The sequence below is a fragment of the Dryobates pubescens genome, chromosome 10 (assembly GCF_014839835.1).
Source record: "Dryobates pubescens isolate bDryPub1 chromosome 10, bDryPub1.pri, whole genome shotgun sequence".
Classification (NCBI taxonomy): Eukaryota; Metazoa; Chordata; class Aves; order Piciformes; family Picidae; genus Dryobates; species Dryobates pubescens.
In genome coordinates, this window is record NC_071621.1 from 35,985,770 (window position 1) to 36,005,591 (window position 19,822).

A 19,822-nucleotide genomic window follows, 5' to 3' on the forward strand; every position below is an offset into this window, starting at 1 on the left:
AGGTCTTAGTGACAAACTGAATACTGCTCCCAGGATATAGAATCTGCACCTAGGATATAGAGGAGGCTCAGGGGAGACCTTACTGCTCTCTACAACTACCTGAAGGGAGGTTGTAGACAGGTGGGGCTTGGTCTCTTCTCCCAGGCAATGAGAACAAGAGGACAGAGTCTGAAGCTGTGCCAGGGGAAGTTTAGACTCAAGGTGAGGAGAAAGTTCTTCCCAGAAAGAGCAGTTTGCCACTGGAGTGTGCTGCCCAGGGAGGTGGTGGAATCACCGTTCCTGGAGGTGTTCAAGAGGGGACTGGACATGGCACTTGAAGCCATGGTTTAGTTAGTCCTGAGCTGTTGGGTGATAGGTTGGACTTGATGATCTCTGAGGTCTTTTTTGATTCTATGATTCTACTGCTGGGCAAAGTCCTTACTCTGTGCATGTTGGTGAGAGTTTTGACACAAAACTCAGTCACTAGGACTTCACTTTCTGTGTTCTGTGAAGTTCTTGGTATCTAAGCATTTTGTTCAGCTTGCAAATATTAGTACTTCTTTAATTACCAAGCTCTGCAATTAAGTCCCCAATGCATGTGTTATTCTACTAGTATCCTAAGTAATGTCTCACAGACTGGGGCCGGGAGGGGAATTAAAATGGAGCAATACCAGCATCGCAGTCAGGTAGTGAAGTACAGGGTAAGTGTTAAACTTTACTGAGGGTACCTACACTCTGAAGAAAAGCATGACACTGAGGTCCTGGTCTCACAGAGATCTCCACACATCACTATGCAGTTCCTTGGGAAGGTAACTCGGATCTCAGATGCAGTACAGCTCTCTGTATCCCTGAGACAGGGTCTCTTGGTTTAGGGACAGCCTCCTGTTAGTGCCGTTGCGCTGCCCACCACTGGAACAAGCTGCTTGGCTATTTCTGTACTGCTGTACTGTAGAATGTAAGTGTGCTTCAAATAGAAAATATGTTCACCAGCTCTCTGGAAGATGCTTTTCAATAATGTGCTCTACTGTTGGGGGTTTTTTTCTGTTGTATTCTGTTTTGTGGAGCTTTTTTCCCAGTTTGTGAGCTAAGAAATTGCGCCAGAGTAACTGAGAGCGCTTCTAAGATTGGAAATGAGCACATGTGAAAAGCACTATTTGTTGTTTGAATATGTTGGCCTGAGGGGGGAATTGCAAAACTTTTAGTAGTGACATTCCCTTCCTTCATGTTAGTTAAATTAAAGCTGGGGTGGGGCTGATAGGAGAGCATAGCACAACAGTGTGATATGAAGAAAGAGACAAAAAGTCATCTTACCTCTCTTGGCTTCTCTGCCTTTTTATTGAATGCTGCCTGTGCCTGAATCACCTCTCTGTTCATCACTGTGCTGCTTGATACAGCATCAGGAAGTTTGTTTCTTTCATTGGCTCTAATAAAAGAAGCATCAATTCCTAAATAACCACATCCTACAAGGCATCAGAGCCACATTTCCTTTAGTTTTAAATTATCCCCATAGTAAAATGGGATTAAATACTGCATGTTTATGACATCAAACAAAATCTTCCATGGCCTCCTTGGAATCAGTCTTTTCAGGCAGTCTTCTGGAGTGGGTTAATGCAGTAGCAATCCTTCCCCAGCTTTTTCCCCATTTCTCTTTCTCACACTTGGAAGCAGTGACTTCTGGCTGTCCTGTGCTGGACCACATGCAGGCACAGCAGGAGCCTTTTGGCTTCTCTGACTGCATTTGCTGTCCAAACAACTGCTCCTCACTCCCTCAGAGGATGACACAGTGGGCACAGAGAAATATTTTGCAGGCCAGGTGGGGCTAATAGGCCACAAACTGGAGCAATCTGACCAAAATACATATTTAATTGCAGGTTGTTTCTTGAATTTCTGGCATGTAATTATGCACCAGGCTTTGTCTGGTTTGTGGTGACCAGATCTGGTTTAGCATCTTGCAACTGCTAATGATTTCAGTGGCATTCAGCAGCAATCATCCCTTCTCAGATCAGATGTACTTGCATACTGCAGATAGTCTTACATGCAGTCCTGCTGAGTGGTAGAGTGTATGACTATTGTCACATCCACTGTGGTGATTTGTGGAAAGATCTCCTTGGTTGGTTGGCTTCTGTGGTGTTGGCTTGTGTTTTTCCTGCAGAATGTTGGCTTTCAGTCTCTATATACAGATACAAGTTAGTGCTGCTTCTGCAGACTGCGAGGAGTTCCCCACAGCCCTATGCTTGTACCTTTCATGCCTTTAGAAACAACTCTCCAGGTTTTACCAGCTAGGCAGAATCTGATTAGGGTAATAGCTAAAAGTGGTATGCCAGGGATGGCAGTGAACTTCAGTTGCTGCTTTTCATTATTCAGTAACTTTCTCTTTTCTTTTTGCCCTACCCTGATAGCCCAAAACGAGATCTCTGTTGTGATGTGCATCTGAGACCTGTAGCGTTTGTGGAGTTCTCTCAAAATGTCCCCTGGACCAGATTCATTTCAGAGTAATGGCCTGCTCTCTACATTTCTCCTGTTATTTATTTAGATAGGAGTTGCTCCTTTACCTCCTCAAATGGCAGTGCAACATTCAGAAGATCTCCTACAGCAGCTGCTGCTGCATTGTGCATCGCCAGCGGTACCATTTCATTAGTGGGAAATAAACCAATTTCAAGCAAATGGGGTATAAAGTGTTATGTAACAGGAAGCATTTAATGAGAAGATACTTAAAAGTTCTGGTTATACTGTGTGCACATGTCCAGCTAATTTGGTTTTGGGTGTGTGGCCCCATTGTGCAAAATAGTTTATCTGTGCTAAGTAAGGAATTAGGTAATTTTTCCTGTATGCTCTTTCATGCTAGAACTAAAATACCTGATCTTTGAGATTCTCCAAGAGAATGTCTGTTGAATAGCGACTTCAAAATGTAAAGAGAGAAATACGAATGAGGACATTTTGCTTGCAGATTGCTTAGTTAGGGATATCAGTGCTGAATTTTGGTTACTTACAAACACCTACTGCCAGCACTTCAGTGCTTTCTGATGATTACTGTGGCTGGCCCTTTCTCTCCAGGCAGGACACCAAGAGCCAAGAAAGGAGTTTATAAGGCAGGGCACAATTAGGGAGCAGTCTGCTTGCTTCCAAATCCTTCAGAATTAGCTACTTATCTGCAGTAGAAGAAGGAATCTAACATATGAGGCATCAGGATGTCAGCAATAGAGGCCTGAGAGAAATTTCCTAGAAAGGACTGTAATGGCCAAAGACACCCAGACAAGATATTGTCTTGAGCAGTAAGATGCCAAAGGTCAGACCACAAAACTAAAGGAAATAGCAGACTGACATCTTAAGTTGTGGCTAAGATCCAGCCCTCAAAAAGAATCAGACGAGGGTTGGAAGACTTAGTCTTGAAAATGAGACATCTTCACTGCCTTTAATTCTCTGGCTGATGTTACGAAGGAGAAAGCTTGTGCCCTTCCATTAGACATAGAGTGTGCATAGTTTAGTTGCATAATAGATCAGTATCTGTGTGGTATAATACTAACATATTCTAAAGCTGTTTGGTGAACACAGGCCAGAGGTTGAGATGGAAGAGACCGGATGGGGTGCTTGGTGCCATGGTTTAGTTGATTAGATAGTGTTGGATGACAGAATGGACTCAATGATCTCAAAGGTCTCTTCCAACCTGGTTGGAAGACTGTTCTAGTCTACTCTAGTCTAGTCTATCATTAAAGACAGAGGGATAACACTTAGAACAATGAGAGGCATGAGACAAAAAAGCTGCAACTCAGTGATTTTTGTACCTCTTCAGGTATCCTTTATGATTGGGATAAATCACATTTCCAAGGGACTGGATGAGAAGTGAAGGAGTAGACAAATGTTGATTAGTTCCTCTTGCATGTTGCAGGACAGATATGTGTCTCATCTTATTTATCCCCTCTGAAGGGTCTTGAAAAGTACTATGTGAGGCCAGGAAAGAGAGATTATTTTTAACCTGTTGTCCATGTCAGCTCTTTGTGATGTTGAAGAGATAAACCTCCTGTGCAGGCCTAGCCAAACTCATTTTTACTCCTATGCTATTGTTTCCAGTGCCACACTTTCTTTTCCCTCTAATACCTGATACAAGGGTCTGTTAGGAAGAAGGTCTTCACAAAGAGAGTGACTGGCCATTGGATTGTGCTGCCCAGGGAGGTGGTGGAGTCACCATCGCTGGAGGTGTTTAAGAAGAGACTGGATGAGGCACTTGGTGCCTTGGTTTAGCTGATTAGATGGTGTTGGGTGATGGGTTGGACTTGATGATCTTGAAGGTCTTTTCCAACCTGGTTAGTTCAGTTCAGTTCAGTTCAGTTCTGTTCTGTTCTATTCTATTCTATTCTATTCTATTCTATTCTGTTCTATTCTATTCTCACATTTTATATCCAAAGACTAGGAGAAAATCAATACAAAATTCTTTGCAGGGTTTCAATTTCACCTCACTTTTCATCTCTCTGATTTTAGCAGCTTTCTGTTAAAGTGTTCTCTTTGCTTTTTCTACAGACTATATGTGGATGGACCTTTTGGAAGTCCCTTTGAGGAATCCCTAAACTATGAGGTCAGCCTCTGTGTAGCTGGAGGTATTGGAGTTACACCATTTGCATCAGTACTCAACACACTGCTGTAAGTGAGCTTAGGCCTTTTAAAGTCATTTCCCCCCAGTTTACCGTGGTAGTGATTATCAGAAAGCCTTAAAACTTCCATTAGCAATAGAGAATGGTTCCTTGGGGAGAACTGGGGTGCCCCTTGCAGAGTCTGAGTCATCTCATACAGACTATAAAATAGCCCAAAGATTTTTTATTATTTTTTTAATTTACAGGCTTTGACATCCTATTCACACCAGAACTTCCACCTCTTGTTTCTCTGTCACATCAGTGTCATGTTTTCCACCACATCTTGCACTGTGTGAAACTTGCTCCAGTCACTGGACTGTTTCATAGGGACTGTATAAAGAGCCAATTAGAGCAGCAAACTTTCCCTGAAGTATTGAAAGACCAGCTGGCTTTGGGAGGGTTTTACAATGCACAGCTGAAGCATTTGTTTGAAGTTGAACATGCCAATGGCCAGCTCTAACTCCAGAGTGAAGTTAAACCCCTGTAATTTAGATGCTGTGCATGTTCATCTGTCTTTGATCTGGGCTGGATGCTACAGCGCTAAGCACTTCTGAAAATTACCGGTCCCACCTGTCTCATAGTGCTGCAGCCATAAAGACCATCTTGGGCTCCCCCATTGTCTTTTCCCTGAGAGTGTACTGATCATACTCTCAAAAAGAGGCTATGTATCTGCTGAAAGCCTGGGTCTCAGGTGGGCGAGATGATCGTTTTCCTCATGATGAATTATCCTTGGGAGTGTTGAGCAAGAATGCCACAGATCATAACGATGGCCCAGCAGCAAGTAACGAGTTGTTTGCCATTGTGTTATCAGAGGCTGCAGGAACTTGCACAGGCATTGCCATAGGGTGGTGTCCTAAAGTTTGTGCAATAGCTGTTTGTTTAGATAAAGACATAAACTGGCTTCCAAGTAGCCAGTCCCATAACCTGCATTTGTAGCCCATATTCCCCTTGTGCACTGTACAAGGTGAATCATTCAGTGATTCTGGGAAGGAGTAAGTCTTAGCCTGATTCCCTTCTCAGTATTTAAACATCAGCAAAGCCCTGCTTTGGTAAACGATCTGCCTGTTGTCTTTGCCCTGGCTTAGAAACAGGAATTGGCAGGTGTGAACACACAAACTGCTTTACGATGCCAACGCTGCAGGGCAGCAGGGCCAGTCCTGTTACGTCAAGGACATGCAGGTCTGGGGGAGGTCAGCAGCTTGTTGACATTGTCATTTATTTCTTGCCCAGTTGTGTTCCTGTTGTATGTATACAATTTAGTTCCTACTCCTGCTCTTCCCTCAGCTTAACTGTTGAACTCTGTGCCCTATTTTGAAGAAAATACAACTTACATGAAGGAAAGCCAGGGACTTTCCTGCAGAAGGGTCTGTAAAGAAGGACTTCTTGTGGGCAGTGGCAACATGTAAACACAGAAGTGTTATGTAGAGGTGGATTTGGATGTCATGGGGGATTGCACCCTTATTGCATAACATATCCTGCTGGAGGTAGACCCAGGCATATGTGTCTGAGCTGCTGTTTTAAATTTATGCTTGACTTACTTCATGAAGTCTTGCAGCCCAGCCTCTTTCTCACCGAGAACGGTGTTTTGTTACCAAGCTAGAGCATTTCGATACAAAATGCCTGTATTTTTATCTTCTTTTATCCCTTTTTTGTGGTGAAAGGCACTTGTTTTCCTTGCTAGTGCTCATAGTTATCTTGTCACATCTGACCAGACTGTGACCCTTCCTAAGGGCTTGTCTTAATATAGGCAGTCAGAAGAAGATGGAGGAAATGCCGTTTTGCAGCTCAACAGTTTTGTTGGTTTTTTAACCCCAAACAGCTACTAAGCTCCACACAACTGCTTTCTCACTTCCCTTGCAGTTTAGTAATTAAAATAAAAGGTAATAATAACAACAACAATACTAATTGTAATTAAAAGTAACATAACAAAATGAGAGAGAGGTCAAACCCAAGGAAAGAACAAGTGATGCCCAATGCAATTGCTCACCACCCACTGACTGATACCTAGACAGTCCCTAAGCAGTGATCCAGCTCCTTCTGGCCAACTTCCCCCACTTACATACTGAGCAATATGCTCTATGGTATGGAATATCCCTTTGGCTGGATCAGGTTAACTGCCCTGGCTATGCTGCCCTTCAGCTTCTTGTGTACCTTTGCACTTCCAGAGTTTGAGAGGCTGAAAAATCCTTGACTTAGGATACTACTTAGCATCAACCAATATTGTGTCTGTCTGCTCAACATTATTCTCATGCAAAATCCAAAATGCAGCACTGTTCCTGCTAGCAGGAAGAAAATAAACTCTGCCCCAGCTGAAACCAGGACAAATGAAAAGAGCTGAAATCAGGACTTGAAAGACACTGTACTGCCTACACTTAAAGCACTCTCTATGGGGAATTATTGTGAAAGGTGAATTCTCAGCCTCTATATGCTGCTGAGAATGTGCCTATGTATGCTCCTCAGGCTTGCAGTGGAGGTTAGTGGTATGGGAAGTTAAGGCAATGGTTGGAGCTGTCATTTATTTAGGTCTATTAATAATACACCCTTGTTGGATATGCTGGCAACACCAGTGTTTGAAATAATGCACAGTGGCTATGGTGAGATGTATCATGAAACTTTTCATCTAGGTTCGGCTCCTGGGACTAGTGTTTGAAGTTGAAAGGCTGTGGCCTTCTCTATCTGAAAACTGTTTCAGTAGGAAAAGGAGGAAACAGTCTGTGCACTGACCATCAGAATAACAGAAAGCAGCACTGGCCAGCCACAATGATACTTCCCATCTATATGTGCCTTATTTCAACTTATTAATCATTGAGATTTTTTTTCACATCTGTTTTATTTCCCAGTTCATTCCAGTCCTCCCTTTGTGCTATATTTGTGCTGTATTTGAATTAGAAAGCTCAGATGATAGTCCTGTTTTTCTAACTGCAATGCTAGAATCTGTCCATGACTGCACTTTGCTCACCAGCATTTTCTGAGGACTGTAATATATCTCACAGTTCTCTAACACAATGGAGCTCTGATTTGATTTGGTCTTTATGATTTCACTACAGTATTAATTATAATCAACCAGAGCCTTTCACACAGAAAGGCAGAATTAAGTCCTGACATTATTGCATTTGTCAATATTTTTGTCTTATGGGTGGCTTTATAAACCTAATAAAGAATTGCCATAATACCCTTGAACTTAGAATGTCTGCTTGGCTTTGAAATAAAAGTTTTATGACGATACATGAATCCATATTTGCTGCCCAAGTCATCTGTACAGCTGACAAGCTCCTAATGCAGAAACAGTGTCTGTGAAGGGAGTTAGGTCTGTGCTAGAGATACAATATTCTCATCCCAATATCAATATTGGCCATGTCAGTGTCTGATGTATCATGGAGGATGGAGGCCAACTTAGCAGTTAGCTTCTAATGGGAATCCACATTTCCAGTAATGAATATGAACCATCTTAATATTTTTCCCTTGTAAATGATTAATTTTATTTATTTTTTTAATTACCTAAACATTTTATTTTCAAGTGATGACTGGAAATGCTACAAACTCAGAAGACTCTACTTCATATGGGTGTGCAGGGACATTGAATCTTTCCGCTGGTTTGCAGATCTGCTCTGTATGTTACGTAACAAGGTAATGATGTCAGGGAGAAATTCTCCACAGAAAGAGAGACTGGCCATTGGAATGTGCTGCCCAGGGAGCTGGTGGAGTCACTATCACTGGAGGTGTTTAAAAAGGGGACTGGATGAGGCACTTAGTGCCATGGTTTAGTGGATTAGATGGTGTTGGATGATAGGTTGGACTCAAGGATATCAAAGATCTTTTCCAACCTGGTTAATTCTGTATTCTGCACTTCCCACTCTGATTTTTCCCACAATCAATCACTTTTTTTCATTAAAACTGTGTCTCACTGTCATGACTTTGTGTAAGTCATGATTTACACTAGCAGATCTAGTCACTATTGGTTAATTCTATGCTATGCTATTCTATTCTATTCTCTTAAATTCTTTTGAATTCTATTCTACTCTACTATTCTACTTCTATTCTATTCTAATTCTATTCTAATTCTATTCTATTCTATTCTATTCTATTCTATTCTATTCTATTCTATTCTATTCTATTCTATTCTATTCTATTCTATTCTATTCTATTCTATTCTACTCTATTCTATTCTCTACTCTACCCTACCCTACTCTACTCTATTCTATTCTCTACTCTACTCTACTCTACCCTACCCTACCCTACCCTACCCTACCCTACCCTACCCTACCCTACTCTACTCTACTCTACCCTACTCTACTCTACCCTACTCTACACTATTCTATTCTAATGAGTGTTGTTTGGAGGGGTGCTGACAACTAAGTAAACGCAAGGTATGTCCGCACCACACAACCGGCATGCAGTAGAGCAGGGCAGCCTTGCTCCAAATGAGTGAGCTCCAGCAGTACTTCTGCTTGGGCTACCTGACCCAAATTCCATTTATTGTTGAAACTGCACAGAATAGTTTGAGTATCTGTCACCAGTAGTTCATAGAATCAGTAAGGTTGGAAAAGACCTCAGAGATCCTCAAGTCCAACCTATCAACCAGCACCTCATGGCTAACAAAACCATGGCTTCAAGTGCCACGTCCAATCCTTTTATGAACTTCTCCAGGGATGGTGACTCCACCACCTCCCTGGGCAGCACATTCCAACAGCCAATCTCTCTGGGAAGAGCTTTCTCCTCACCTCAAGCCTAAATTTCCCCTGGCACAGCTTGAGACTGTGTCCTCTTGTTCTGGTGTGGTTGCCTGGGAGAAGAGACCAACCCCCACCTGGCTACAACCTCCCTTCAGGTAGTTGTAGACAACAATAAGGTCTCCCCTGAGCCTCCTCTTCTCCAGGCTAAACTCCCCCAGCTCTCTCAGCCTCTCCTCATAGGGCACAGTGTTCCTGTGTACCAGTAGTCTGGACACTTAACTGTGGAATTTCTAAGGTGGAAGAAGAACATGAATGCTGAGGATTCTGAGTGGCCTTTAGCCCTCTGGCTGGTAGAAAGATGAAGAATGGAGGGAGTTTTACATTTTTGGTGGTTTTTAAGAGTGAAGTCACTTCCTAGAATGCTGTTGTCCATGCACCATGTGGTGCAATATTCAGGAGTTTAAAGAAGGGCTATGCAAGTTTATCTTCTTCATTAAAAATCTTTCTTCACTGATGCTGAAACCCATGTCACTTAGTCTAGTAGGCACAAGTGACTCTAGGCTTACATTAAGAGAAGGGATATTACTTGACTAGGTGTTTTTATCATCTTCCCAGCTGTGGCAGGAGAATCGACCAGACTATATAAATATCCAGCTGTACCTCAGTCAAACAGATGGAATACAGGTATGTGGCTAAACCATGTTTGTAAACCAAACTACACCTGGTGGTAGCAGGCAATGCAAAACTGTCAGTCAAATGCAAAAGGCAATTACTGTAGATGATGAAAAACAGGAAATGAGGCTATAAACTCTCTGATTGATTCATTGCTAGGGCAAGAGAGCAAGTCCATCCCCATGGCATTAAGGGAATCTAGTCTAGTAGCCTTGACTTGATGAGATGTAGGCAGAAATCTGTATCTTCCTTTTCTAGGACAGAGGTCCTTCCAGGCCAGGCCATGGATCAGGTGGTTGTCCATGTTTGCTGGGAAATCTGCAACATTCCTGGGCTGAGAATCAACACAGAATAGTTCTAGGAACTTTCCAGCTCAAATCTTCTTTTCAAATAAATATCTTGAGAGAAACTAGTTTTAAAAGCTTTGTATTTCTTTGCCTCAAATATAGGCAAAAGTTAGATTTCTTGATATGTAAGACTGGAAGTTGCACTGAACTGCCAATTGTTATGTACTGCTAACCCCAAAGCTGAGCTAATTCCCCAGCTCTTGGCATCTCCTGTAGCTATTTACACTTGTGGTCTTCATTTTACATTATTTAGCACATGAGCCGAGGCTTCATTCTTTATCCTGCTGTGTTTGGAAGCTTTCCACTGACTGCAGAGGGCCCAGAACCAAGCCTGACAATTACTACAAAACATGAAATGCAGTGAGAAATCATGCCCAAAGGATTTTGATCTGCCTGGTATCAGGTGGAGATAGCATTCACAGCTTTGGTAGGAACGCTGTCCAGCAGTCTAAATGATGTGATAGCTACAGTGGTTCTGGAAAGTGCTGCACAAATGTAATGCCTGGACAACATATGTTGATAGAAATGGGATGCTTGAAAATACCTCCTTGATGAACCTGGTATGTAATTGTTAGGTTGAAATTAAAACCTGATGCAGGACTGCATTGCAATGACGCAGGCAGTTTGTAATAACAGAGAATCCAATGCAAGCTTTCCAGTATCATACATCAAGCAGCTACTAAATTCATTTAAAGTCAAAATTGTTTGGAATTTTTCTTTAAAATCACTTTTCTTTTGTGACTGTTGAGCAGAACTGGCATAAACCACAGTGCTGCTCATGATCACTCAAGGGGGAATCTGAGAACCTCAAGTCTCTATTGCTATGCAGCTTATGTGTTCACTGATGTTAGTCCAAAGTGTTGACTGCAACCAAAATTATGGCAGTTTTGCTTCATGCTCCCTTTGCTCAGAAATAGCATGCCTGGGTGGCAACAGGGAACAAAGCCCATCCTTCAGCAAAGGCCTCTTGAACATGAGAGGGCCACAGAGGATGAATTAGCCGAGACTGTCTTTGCATCCTATGAGCAATGTTTTAGGTTGTTCAGTGGGGTGAATGTGGGAGTCAAGAAAAGATGTAACCTCTCTGCCTTTCTGTCTCATGAGGACAGATACCCAAGGAAAGGTAATGCCCTGCAATTGGAGGGCATTTCACACTACCAGAGTGCTGGCGTGTTAGCATTGCCGGGACGGGTTAAGTTCCATTTGGGGAGCAGTTTCAGCTCATTTCTGCTGTCAGAGCACCTCAAAACAGCTGGCAAACTAGTCTCAGGGAGAAATGCAAGGCTTTTCCCTTGTTACTTTTTCAGACCTAGTCATCTTAATAGTTACTTGTACAAAGTTAAAAAAAGAGACTTCAGACAGAAATATGATTTTTGCATCTGCAGTGTTTCTTCCAGCTTAGCATTAAAAGCCAATGAGGGAATGAATAATAGGAGTATGGTTATTGTTTTATGGCTTAAATAAATTGGTTTAAAAGTAATGGGGAGATTAATGAGCAGCTGCATGAGGAACAATGTATAATGAACACCAAGGAGAGCCATTGCAAAGGCAGTGAGCAGTGTACTGGTGCATGAAATGGCTGCAGTTTTAATCACAACTGTCTGATACTTGTGCGTGGGTTTTACACCTCAGCGGTGCGGTAAGTCAGCCAGTGTCAGAAATGGGAGCCCTGGGTGATATGAGGCAATTTGCAGATTCAGGCAGAATGGAAATTCTTGTTTCTTGCAGAAAATAATTGGTGAAAAATATCAAGCTTTAAACTCAAGGCTTTTGATTGGACGACCCCGTTGGAAACTCCTTTTTGATGAGATAGCGAAGTGTAACAGGCGGTAAGTACCAGGCTGCTTGAAGGATGCCACAGCTGGAAGGCTGGGGATTACTATCAGTTCCCAGCTATGTTTGTGTGAAAATATTCTTTGGCTTTCATTGCAGAGTGTAATGTTTAAGCTACTGATGTTGAACTTATCTAATACTTTGTTGTGAGAGATAGGCTGTGCAAACTAAACCCGACTATTTTTCTTTATACTCAGAACAGTTCATCTCTTCATGCAGCTAGGATGTTCAGTGGCCCAGAAAATAAAAGTAATAGATTTCCATCTGACTGCACAGAGGTGTTCTTGTCCGTGGCAATATCTTGCTTACAGCATATGCTGGTTTTATATATAAAGTTGCATTTTTTTCCTTTAAATTGTTGGCTTCTACTGTCATTGTCATGCTTTGTTGTGCTGGTTTACAAACAAAATGCGCCAGGACAAAGCTGGCTGCTCTGTATTGTTTTTATACAGCATATATGTCGTCTTTGAAGATTCCTGGCACTTTTGCACTCTTTCCTAAGACTGAGCAATGCCTTTTTACTGTGCTAGGCAAACATATTATGATCTGAAACAAGACAGCTGTAAACCAGGGAAGACAGGCAATTAGACTGATGGAATGTCTTTGTCCAAATCCAGCTTTGTGGTTTCAGTATTTAACCCCTTTTTTCTCCTTCAGAAGCTGATCTGTTAGACAGGATTGTGTGAATCTTCCCAAATCCACCTTTGTCAAAGTCAGTGGGGTGGGAGCAAAGCACCCTTAGCTGTTAACAGTAATTTGGGTGCACGAGATTAAGTGGTCATAAGTGCTTCACCCTGCAGAACTTTCCCTCAAGAATTTTTTGTCCTCTAATGCACTTCCAAAGTTGGCCATGATTTATTAACTCTTTTCTTCTGAGCTTGGGTATGCCTATGGGACACTGATCTCTGGCTCTTGAGAAATTCTGAGGACCAGTGTGGATCACTGTGGGCAGTGTAAGACGCTCACAATATGTGTCTTAGATTCAGGTCCTAGAGGATCTTGTGGACAGGGTCCCTTGCTAGAGTACCTCAAAGTCTGCTATAGAGGGTCATCCCTAGTAGGATTCTCACAGTGTGGAGCTAAATATCACTTTGAGAAGCATTTTATAGTAAAGAATCTTAGGAAAGAAAGGGAAATAAAGAAGTCAGAGAAGCAAGTTGATTGGCTGGCTCAGAGTCTTCTACATAGAGGACTGCTGACCTTTTACACTCCATTCTAATGTCTTTTTTGTTTAACTGGGTGGATGCACTTTTAGAAGAGGAAAATAATAAGGTTTCTGCCACTGCCTTGAGAGGCTGTAAGTGCACATAATGTGGATGAAGCTACTAATGGCAGTCAGACTTGCTTTCTATTTTGTACTTTCCTCTGTGTTGCTCCCAATTAGAGTTCAAGTACCATTTCCTTGGCATTTTCACCTCACGTCTCCAAATCGTGCCACCATTTCCAAGCAAGATGTCTTTTACTACCTAAATAATGTTCCAAGTCTTGATTATCTTGCATCTGGCTAAGACAGGTTGGACTCGATGATCCTTGGGGTCTCTTCCAACCTTAGTTATACTGTGATACTGTAATATACATAGTAATGATCAAAAGATGTAGGCTCCCTTACCTTTTGTCACCCTTTTATCAGTGTATAGATCAGATCTGTAGCTGTAAGATGTAGTTACATGTAACATGATAGACAGTAGCGTAACTCCGCTATCCTACATAAACTTATGTGTGTAGGTGAATATCCTTAGAATCATAGAATGGGACCTCCAAAAGTCATCTAGTCTGACCTTCTCTCAGTCAGCAGGGACACTCCCAACTAGATCAGGTTGCCCAGGCCCTCATCAAGCTTCACTTTGGATATCTCAAGGGAAGGGGCCTCAACAACCTCCCATGGGCAACCTATTCCAGTGCTCCACTAGACTTATAGTAAAGAATTTGTTCCTAACATCCAATCTAAATCTGCTCTTCTCCATCTTAAAGCCATTGCCCCTTGTCCTGTCACTGCAGGCCCTTGCAAACAGACTCTCCCCATCCTTCTTCTGTGCCCCATTCAGGTACTGAAAGGTCTCCCGGGAGCCTCCTCTTCTCCAGGCTGAACAGCCCCAGTTCCCTCAGCTATGAGGTGCTCCAATCCCCTGATCATTTTCGTGGCCCTTCTCTGGACCCACTCCAGGGAATATTCTGCCTCTTTCCCTGGATGAGAAAGGAGCTTCAGTTTTTCTCCTGCTAACTTTATTTCAGTTATTATTTTGTGGTAACTTTCTACCTAAATGACCCTGCTGCAGTGCTGAGACCAAAGCAAAACAAAACAAGACCAAAACCAGGACAGACACGTTTCCAACATCTGGTGTCAGTGTCCAGGCTTTCACATGTATTTGCAATCATCCCCTTGGGCTTGTTTATGGGCAGCCAAGATATTTTCCCCTTTTCATCCTGTGATTTTAGTAAAAGCTGTGCATAAATAAACATGCAGCTGGCAAACCTCTCCTCGGTTTAGCCATCTGGTTGGTTTGTGGTTTGTGAATTGTGGCTGTTTTTGGGTCCCTGATAAGCCAAGTGCATTTGTAAGTGTCTGGCTTTGCCAAAGCCTCAGAGCGTGGTGTGGGACAACCCCAGCGTCCGGTTCCCGAAGCTTTCCTCCGGACTAAGAGGAGCAGACTTCTGCCATCTGCTGTTGGGATTTCATACGACGCCCGCCTGTGCGTTGGGATAGTTTGCATAATACAGTACCGGTCTTGTTTTTCATGCTCTCTTTTTGACCGTGGAGCAGCAGCCTTGCTCTTACTCAGTTGTGTGCCTGGATGAAAAGCTTACACCGTGCCTTGGCAGCTACACTTTCTCAGTTTTGCTTGGGTCAAGTGGGCACATGCTTTTCTCCAGGTAGGGAATGACCTAGAAAAAGACAAGGTGCATTCCTAATGCACTGTAAAGGGGAAACCTCTCTCTAGGAATGAATGCAGGATCTAAAATAGGAGCATTTCAAGTCCCAAGTCTGATCTCTCTCGGTAACAAACTATTTCACCTCTCCCTCACCTCTCACTGTTCATAAGTTCTGTGAGGTCTGTGGAGACAGGTTGGACTCGATGATCCTTGGGGTCTCTTCCAACCTTAGTTATACTGTGATAAAATGGATGTAATAATACATTTATACATGCTGACCTACTCATCTCATAGGAACACTAAGAAGTTATTTGCCTAGTGCTCTGAATCAGTAAAATCTTCTATTGATGTTTATAACTATTAGAAAGAATCCCCTGGAGCATAGTTTCTCTAAGCATAAACATGTTAATGGTATGTATAAAGATTTTCATACATAGGACTACCTAACTCCTTGTTTTCATCTGAGGAGCAAAATGATCCATTGACCCAAACAAGAGATGCACAATTAAAGCTCATCAGCTCAGGACAGTAGTGTGCTGCTCTGTGTGGTAGCTGCTTTCAGCCATCTGCCTGTTTGTATCACAGCAACCAGGAAGGAGCTGAGTGAGGCACGGAGGAAGATATCTGCAGGCAGGGAAGTGGGGATGTAGGTGGGGGAAGATGTGGGATGTGAATTGTGGGATGTAAGTGGTATGTGGAGGGGTCTCCAGAATAGATGCTGCTGATGGGTATCCTGGGAAAGAAGTTGTGAATCTCTGGCTCACAGCATGGGGCTGCAACTCAGCTAGGTTTCAGGACACCCTTAGCCACATGTCTCTTGTGTGACCTTAGGCAAATCATTAAACCTTTCTGTGATTCCCTTTGCTAGACAAAAGTTCTGTTGCTGGGATGGGAATACATGGCAGTAAGTGCTGCTTGGGTACGTCTATGCGGTGAGGGCTATATATATATACTATGAAGCCAGGCTGGGAGAGTTGGGGCTGTTCAGCCTGGAGAAGAGAAGGCTTCAGGGAGACCTTATAGCAGCATTTCTGTATCTGAAGGAGACCTACAGGAAGGCTGGGGAGGGACTATTGGGGAGGGTTTGTAGTGGGAGGATGAGGGACAGTGGTTTTGAACTGGAGCAGGGTGGATTTAGATTAGACATAAGAAGGAAGTAATTCACAGTGAGGGCAGTGAAATACTGGAACAGGTTGCCCAGAGATGGGATGGAGGCCCCATCCCTGAAGACAATCAAGGTCAAACTTGATGAGGCCCTAGGCAACCTGATCTAGTTAAGGACATCCTTGCTCACTGCAGGGGACTTGGGCAAAACAACTTTTGAGGGTCCTTTCCAACCCAATGCATTCTAGGATTCTATGATCTATGAAATGAAAGGAAGAGACACAAATAGAGCTCTTAAGTTTTATTTATCAGCTGTCTGTATTAATTAGACTAGCACAGTAGAAGTCAGATTCTCATGCACCCTTTTTCTCCACTGCACAGATGAGAGGGTGCTCGGGGTTTGCAGGTGCTGAGGAATCTTATCTGAGAGCAATGAGCACTAGAATTCTCATTATTTCTGCATATCCAGCCACCCACACAGCACCCTTTGTCCTCAAAAGGAGTACTGCTAGGATAGGAGAGTTTAAAAGATACATGTAAGGGTGGGAAGGGTGCAAGTTAAGAATATTTGCCATGGATTGATATGAGAGATGATGTAGGTGAAGGCAGTTAAAGTCAGCATTGTAAGGGAGGTTGTAGCCAGGTGGGGGTTGGTCTCTTCTCTCAGGCACCCAGCACCAGAACAAGAGGACACAGTCTCAAGCTGTACCAGGGAAGGTTTAGGCTGGATGTTAGGAAGAAATTCTTCCCAGAAAGAGAGACTGGCCATTGGGATGTGCTGCCCAGGGAGGTGGTGGAGTCACCATCCCTGGAGGTGTTTAAAAAGGAGACTGGATGGGGCACTTGGTGCCATGGTTTAGTGGATTAGATGGTGATGGATAATAGGTTGGACTCGATGATCTCAAAGGTCTTTTCCAACCTGGTTAATTCTGTATTCTGCACTTCCCACTCTGATTTTTCCCACAATCAATCACTTTTTTTCATTAAAACTGTGTCTCACTGTCATGACTTCGTGTAAGTCACAATTTACACTTGCAGATCGTCACTAATGGTTAATTCTATGCTGTTCTATTCTATTCTATGTTCTCTCTTTCATGCAGTCCCTCTATCCCTGTGAGTCTTTGAGACCTTCCTCTGAAGTGCCTCAATTTCAGCAGGAAGATGAAGAATTTGTTTTTGTGATGGTATAGAAGAGACAGCTCTGCATCCTCTTTCCCTGCTCTTTCTTATCCCTTCTCACCTTTCAAAAAAAAGGAAGGTAATGAATATGAATGGTTCAGTCCTGCTGTGGTAGATGGCCCCTGTTCTGATGCTGAATGCTGGTCTGAGCCCTTAGATGCTGTATGAATGTGAGCCTGAGTTGCAGCCTGTTCTTCAGGTGATCAGAGAGCAAAGCGCTATTGTTGGTGGAGTGGCATGAAAAAGTCATCTTAACTAATGAACCCAGGCTGATAGCTGTGGATGATGAACAAAGATTGTATTCTGTGTTTGGCTTTTCATAAGGCTTTCTAATATACCTATTGAAGGAAAGATCACATACTAATGTGAAACTGCAGTGGCAAAACTATTCTGCTGTTGCTAGAAATAATCATAGGTTAGTAGTGCTCTGTTTTCATTAGTGCAATGAATCACCATTAGTGACTAGATCTCCTGCTAGTGTAAATCATGACTTACACTAATGAAGTCAGGACAGTGAGACACAGTTTTAATGAAAAATAGTGATTGATTGTGGGAAAAATCAGAGTGGGAGGTGCAGAATACAGAATTAACCAGGTTGGAAAAGACCTTTGATATCCTTGAGTCCAACCTATCATCCAACACCATCTAATCCACTAAACCATGGCACCAAGTGCCTCATCCAGTCTCCTTTTTAAACACCTCCAGGGATGGTGACTCCACCACCTCCCTGGGCAGCACATTCCAATGGCCAGTCTCTCTTTCTGGGAAGAATTTCTTCCTAACATCCAGCCTAAACTTCCCCTGGCACAGCTTGAGACTGTGTCTTGTTCTGGTGCTGGTTGCCTGGGAGAAGAGACCAACCCCCACCTGGCTACAACCTCCCTTCAGGGAGTTGTAGAAAGCAAGAAGGTTTCCCCTGAGCCTCCTCTTCTCCAGGCTAAGCGACCCCAGCTCCCTCAGCCTCTCCTCATAGGGAGTAATTTTTCATCTTTTTTCCATCTCTCTTTCATCTCTTTTTCATCTCTTGGTGTCATGAGACCAAGCCAAGGCACTTCTTTTGGGTTTATCTTTAGTCAAATAAGTCATAGGCCTTGTTGTGGGGGGATAGTTGGGGGAGATGTAGTGGTTTCACATTAACTTCATGATCTAGTGAGCTGTTCTCTCCTTGGACTCTGTGCCTAGTTAGCTTATGTATAATAGAGTGAGACCAGAATCCAATCCTGCCTGTTGTTAGAAGCCTCTGTTTATTTGCACTGTCAGAAGTTATTCTTTTTCTCTCTCTTTTTTGTTTTTAACAGGAAAACCATTGGAGTTTTCTGTTGTGGACCAAACAAAATATCTAAGATACTTCATAAACTGAGCAACAGCAGCAATTCTTATGGGACGAGGTTTGAGTATAACAAAGAATCGTTCAGCTGAACGTCCCTTGGACTCGCAAGACTCTAGAAGACAAAAAGTGCAATGTTTTTCCTTTGTACAGCTTAAAAGTTCCACTGTGGTTTAAACAGAAATGTACCAAAGAATAGCACAGATTTTGTTATTTATGTTTATTTAAGATAGTGGGAAATGATGGCTGCAGCAGTGTACCACCAAGTAACAAGTGCTTATGCTCAAACCCAAATGCGCTCGCACGGTATGCGTGGCAGCAGTGATTCTTTGGAGTTGTTTCTGTTGATTGAAAAGTCCAGAAGCTGAGGAGAGACACAATTGCTTTAAAATATCATGGAAAAGAATCTGTGAAACATTTGACTTCAGTCTTCTGAAGCTAGATCAGTAAACCAAACCCCAGGTTACTCCAAATGAGAAAATACAGTGTATTGCAAAGACCGTTGCTTTTGTTGCTATACAAATCTCATGGCTTTGAGGTGGAAAAAGTCCTGTTAAAGATTTTATACATTGCAGGACTGGGATTCTGTGTTTATAATATACAGTGTTACTCTCACTAGTCAACCTCTGCAATGGATGTGGCCATCATTCCTGAATGGAAGAGAGGATGGAATACGGAGCAATGTAAGTTAACCTATGGCAAAGTGAGCGCAACTGTCTAATGCCTGTGGGTAGACTCCATCGTGATGTAAATCACAGCCTTTTGGTAAGCAAACATCTGTACACAGAAAACTCTCTGCCTTCAATTGATTCAGCATTCAGTGAGTTTGCAAAATAAGTGTGATTTATGCAGCCAGAAAGATGGAGCAAGGAAAGTGATTAAAGGGAGCGGACAGGAGATGGTGTTTTATTAGACTGTGTACTCAACGTGGGAGTTGCACTCAGCCTGCACTCACATGCCCTGAATGTCAAATACTTCGAGCATTTGCAGGCCCTTTGTAATTATTTTGCAATGCAGCAGGTTGAAATCCAATTTTAGAGGTCCCAGAGTATGTTCAGTTGACTGTGATCCTCCGAGCACCTTCCCTGGAGTCACACTTGTTTGTGCTGACGTCACTGAAAGCAGGATCAGGCCAGGTCTACAGCAGACTAAGAGTGAAGCCATCATTACTGTGTCTTTTTGTAGGCAGACAGAAACCTCACAGGAGTTGTA

General features: G+C 42.8%; 1 protein-coding gene across 2 annotated transcripts in view; it reads left to right on the forward strand.

Moving 5' to 3' along the window:
- NOX4 (NADPH oxidase 4) overlaps positions 1 to 18,854 on the forward strand; it is a 126,483-nt gene extending 107,629 nt beyond the window's left edge. For both annotated transcript variants that reach the window (XM_009901507.2, XM_054164645.1), the window contains 5 exons: positions 4,495 to 4,614; positions 8,123 to 8,231; positions 9,893 to 9,961; positions 12,025 to 12,125; positions 18,582 to 18,854. In XM_009901507.2, the coding sequence (XP_009899809.2) occupies positions 4,495 to 4,614; positions 8,123 to 8,231; positions 9,893 to 9,961; positions 12,025 to 12,125; positions 18,582 to 18,702 (520 nt within the window). In that variant the 3' untranslated portion in view covers positions 18,703 to 18,854. The remainder of the gene's footprint in view (positions 1 to 4,494; positions 4,615 to 8,122; positions 8,232 to 9,892; positions 9,962 to 12,024; positions 12,126 to 18,581) is intronic.
- Positions 18,855 to 19,822: the final 968 nt, after the last annotated feature.